Source organism: Arachis ipaensis, chromosome B08 (assembly GCF_000816755.2).
Source record: "Arachis ipaensis cultivar K30076 chromosome B08, Araip1.1, whole genome shotgun sequence".
Classification (NCBI taxonomy): domain Eukaryota; kingdom Viridiplantae; phylum Streptophyta; class Magnoliopsida; order Fabales; family Fabaceae; genus Arachis; species Arachis ipaensis.
The window spans coordinates 128,184,694-128,189,372 of NC_029792.2; the positions used below are offsets into that span (position 1 = coordinate 128,184,694).

The following is a 4,679-nucleotide window of genomic DNA, read 5'->3' on the forward strand; positions in this document are numbered from 1 at the left end:
TATTTTAATATTATAATTTTTGTATTTTTTAAAATTATGAGAGGTATACAAATCGGTGGGCTCCGATTTGTATTAAAAAAAAAAAGTTAAAGTGCACAAATTAAACCCTTCAATTTGTGTATATCAAAATTTTTAAATTTTTTTAAACACAAATTAGAGGGTCCGATTTATGTACTTCAATTTTTTTAATTTTTTAAACACAAATTGGAGGGTTCGAGTACAAAAATTAAAAAAATCAGACAGTTTGATTTTTGTATTTCTCAAAAATTAGACAGTCCAATTTTTACTCTTTAAATTAAATTATCCTACATTTCAAAAAAAGACTGCAATAGTCCACAATTAAAAAAATACCATTATTAATCCAATATCAAAAATAAAAAAGTTATTTTTGTATTCGCAAAAGCTAAAAAATAAAAACAAAAGAAGGCAAATAAATAAGAGAATGGTGATTATATATAAAAAATATAAAATTTTAGTAATTATTCTTATAATTAAAAATATAAATATATAAAAAATTATCCACATAATATTACTTTGATAAATAAATAAAGTAAATAAAACAGAGTTGTTGAGAGTTGAAAGCTCACACTTTTTCCTTATCCTTGGTGTTTGACTCCACTCGAAGCAGCCATGGCCACTAATAAACCCAATTCAGCACCGCCATTTCTCCACCACCTCCTCCTCCTTCTCCTTCTCCTCAATCTGCTTCCACTTCCAATTTCATCATCACGAAACCCTAAAGAATCTCCAGTTCCAATTCCAGCAGATTGGCCGCACCAATTCCACTCGGTGCTGTTCATGAACAGAAGCGGAGCACTGCAAAAGATTGACCTATGGTACGACTGGATCAATGGGCGCAACTTGAACATCATTCAAGAACAGCTTGATGACGTCATCCTGTACGACGCCGAGTGGAACAACGGCACGTCGTTTCAGTTCACTGTCCATCCAGCTGAGGCGAAATGCGACGTGTTCCAACTGGAGGTTGGGATCCTGAGGCCCAATTGGCTGGACGGTGCTAACTACTTGGGCCAGGAGACGGTTGATAATTTTGTTTGCAATGTTTGGGAGAAAGCTGATTTCATTGTTTACTATGAGGATGTTGCTTCTAAGAGACCTGTTAAGTGGATCTTCTACTCAGGTACCTCTCCACTGCTTCTTCAGTTTGTTAGATTTGGAGGGAAAGTTAGTTAGTATTTTCTCACGAGAGTAATGATGCACATTCAAGTCCTAAGTATTTTTTTTTATGAATTAAGTCCAACCAATTTAAATAATAAGACTTAAAATAATGCTAGTCATGACTGATTTTTGTTATGTTGGATAAACTTGGTTGGACTTAGTTAAGAAAAACATTTGGATGTGTAGCATTATTTTTAACTACTCTAACTAACTTCTCACATTGCAAATCAAAAATGCTATTTATATATCAAAATTAGTTACTAAAAATAACAACCAATGTATTTGTGTATAAATATATATGTAGTTTAATTTATTTTTAATATATTTTTGTATTCCAATATGTATTTTATACTAGTGACTGATTTTGATGACTAATTTTGGTGTATGCATAATATTGTTGATGTATTTATATATACAAATACATAATAGTTAGTTTAGTGGCAGATTTTTTATGTAAACTTACCATTTTTGTTCATCTAATTGGTGTCTACCAAATTTACCAATTTTTTTCCATTTAATTGTTACATTAATTTTAGAGGAATACTAGAGAGCTATGAGAATTTATTATTTTGGTTATCAATTAGCCATCAATGTTTAAAAGTGTTGGCTAAAGTATGTTGTTGGATTTCTAAATTAAAGGAATTTGATTAATAGCTAAAAGTGGTGTCAAAAACAATAAATTCTGATGAGAATCTGGTATTTCTCTATGTCCGAGTTCAATGATTATAAAAGATTATTCTGTTATGGAACGATAACTGACACTACCCGAATCTGATGAGAGAAACATTGAACATGAGATTATTTTCAGTATTTTATTGACTAAAGTGCTCACTTTCAAGTTTCAACACCCTTTACTGGTTGCAATTGAGTTCAAATGTCCAGTTTTTCAAGGAGTTTGATCTTCTCTGATGACAATTGTGCTGAGATTTGAATATATAAAATGCACGTAGGTTGTTATAATATAAGTATCAACTTAAGTATGATCATTGTGAATTCCTAACAAAAAGTATTCTGCAGTTGTGATGTTTTAAATGTTGTCTAGTTAGCTAGCTAGCTTGTTTTTTCGGCGTATTAGGTCGGAATCTTTATGCGCGCTTGTTGTTATTAGAAGTGTTAGATTCGGCAAGTTACTAGAATTTGTTTGTGAAGTGAGACTAATTTGGTGTGTGATTGCAGGATACACTGCTCATGTGATGACATTTGAGGTTGGAGCAGTTCTTGATGATCCAAATTGGCAAGCTCCTCTGTATTGTTTCACTGATGAGAATGAGAAGCAAACAAGAATAAGTATAAGAAAAAGAAAAAGTAGAAGCAGCTCCTCTTTTGGGAGGTTGATGAGGAGGATGGCTTATTCTGCACATGATCATATGGAATTATGAAATTGGTGTATATAATAAGAATAATAATAATAATGTCTCTGTATTTTTGGGATATGTCTCTCTATTGGTAGGTGATGTTTACAAAGATAAGAGTAACAATTGGTTTCTTTGACAGGGGATATTGGTGTAGAAAGCATGAATATGACCCGGCAGAGTCTTTGCTCTGAGGCTAGAACTGTTACAAGTTATTCGGTTGAATTTAAGCTTTAAAGTTTGCTAATTATTAATAAAGTCTATTGCTACTTTATTCCTGATTAAACCTTTTTTTAACTTAAATAAGTTTTTGCCTTTATAAAATATTTTTATTTGTTTTAGTCTTTGTAAAATTTTTCTTTTGGTTTTATTCTTATAAAATTTAAAAGGTTTCTATTTTTTGTGGTTTCTCACAGTATTCCCTATCCTGGCAGGTCAAGGACTAATCCGTCGCGGTACTGAGCTCCATTTAAAGGTTTGTCGCTAGCTAATGGGTTGCTGCATGCACAAAGCAGGATTCGAACCTCCAACACTTGCTTAAGCGGACTAATGAGCTAACCACTAGACCAACCCAACTTGCTATATTAGTCTGCTTTAGCTTATACCGATTAAAGTTGACGTCATAGGTTAAATGATAATGGCTCTTATTCTCATGAAGATATTTGTATTAAAAGTGTGATTTGTTTATTTAATAACACTTTAAATAAAGATAATATTTTTATAACATGTTAAAACTAAATTTTATAATTCATCATCTAATAACAAAAAAAAATATTTTCATATGAAGACAATTGTAGAATCTTTATTCTAATATCCACCAATGATAATATAGCAAGTTAAAACAATTATGTGATAAAATGTGCCACATCAATTAACCACACAGACTAAAACATTTTTTTTTTAATTTTACCTCTAAATTTTATCATCTAATAACAAAAAAAAATATTTTCATATGAAGACAATTGTAGAATCTTTATTCTAATATCCACCAATGATAATATAGCAAGTTAAAACAATTATGTGATAAAATGTGCCACATCAATTAACCACACACCACACAGATCTTATTTTGTATTTAATCAACAAAAAAATGTTAGTTACCTAGAAGAATTAAAATTTTTATATAAAGAAAGACTTACATATAATTCATAAATCATAAAAAATATCAACATGCTAAAGTTCAAATGACAATCTTTCCATCTTCAGTTAGAAATTAAAAAAAATGGAAACTCAAGTGCAGTGGACTTTACGTGAAGTTAATAGTTGAAAGCCGTTCAGTCACAAAAAAAAATAATTGAAAGCCGTTAGATGAAAATTTAGTCAAATCAGTCAAACTATCTAACGGCTTTTAACTATCAACTTCACGTGAAGTCGACTGTAGCTAAATTTCAAAAAAAAAAAAACGCAGAATATTTGTTAAAGCATTATGGTGTGAATCTTGAACCTCATCTTTTATAGTTCTTATCTAGTTTTGTTTTGTAAGCATCAATGGGGGCACCCATGTCTTCTTTGTTCTTCCTCCTCCTCCTTCTACTTCTACTCCCCCCTTCTTTATCAATGGCATCAAAGCCACCACCACCAACCCCATCAGAGTGGCCACTCCAATTCCACTCCCTCATATGGTACAACAGAACCGGTGTCCTCCAGAAGGTGGAGCTATGGTACGACTTCATAAATGGCAGAAACTTGAACATCATCGAAGAACAACTCACGAATCATGTGTTGTACGATGTTGAGTGGGACAATGGCACCTCCTTCTACTACACTCTTGATCCTTATCAGAGGGAGTGTGATGTGAAGCATTTTCCTGTTGGGATTCTGAGGCCAAATTGGCTTCATGGTGCTACTTATTTGGGTCAGAGGATGGTTGATAACTTTCTTTGCAATGTTTGGGAGAAGGTTCATTTCATTCGCTATTATGAGCATGTTGCAACTAAAAGGCCTGTTAAGTGGGTCTTCTTTGAAGGTACATTGCTATTACCACAATTCATGTTTGCTTTGGATTTTAATAATTCTCAGATATTGATTTCATGGGTATAATCTAAAATGTTAAACTATGATTTCAAAGGGTGTATCTAACAAACTCCCTAGTATTTTTTTTTTTTTTTGCTAGATTTTCAGTACAATAGCTTAGACTTTTATTAGTAA

General features: G+C 32.0%; 2 protein-coding genes across 2 annotated transcripts; both read left to right on the plus strand.

The window, feature by feature from the left end:
* Positions 570-2,786, plus strand: LOC107614335 (uncharacterized protein At4g14100). Its single transcript, XM_016316547.2, has 2 exons — positions 570-1,141; positions 2,356-2,786. The coding sequence occupies exons 1-2, from the start codon at positions 631-633 to the stop codon at positions 2,556-2,558; spliced, it is 714 nt and encodes a 237-aa protein (XP_016172033.1). The 5' UTR covers positions 570-630; the 3' UTR covers positions 2,559-2,786.
* On the plus strand, positions 3,912-4,586 carry LOC107612151 (uncharacterized protein At4g14100). The gene has a single exon (XM_016313971.2). It carries the CDS (start codon positions 4,020-4,022, stop codon positions 4,569-4,571), a length of 552 nt encoding a protein of 183 aa, XP_016169457.2. The 5' UTR covers positions 3,912-4,019; the 3' UTR covers positions 4,572-4,586.

Excerpts from the sequence above, each read along its gene's own strand:
- LOC107612151 (XM_016313971.2), top strand. The coding sequence starts at position 4,020 with ATGGGGGCACCCATGTCTTCTTTGTTCTTCCTCCTCCTCCTTCTACTT.
- LOC107614335 (XM_016316547.2), top strand. The coding sequence starts at position 631 with ATGGCCACTAATAAACCCAATTCAGCACCGCCATTTCTCCACCACCTC. Across the intron at positions 1,142-2,355 it reads TAAGTGGATCTTCTACTCAG|GATACACTGCTCATGTGATG; the intron begins GTACCTCTCCAC and ends GTGTGATTGCAG.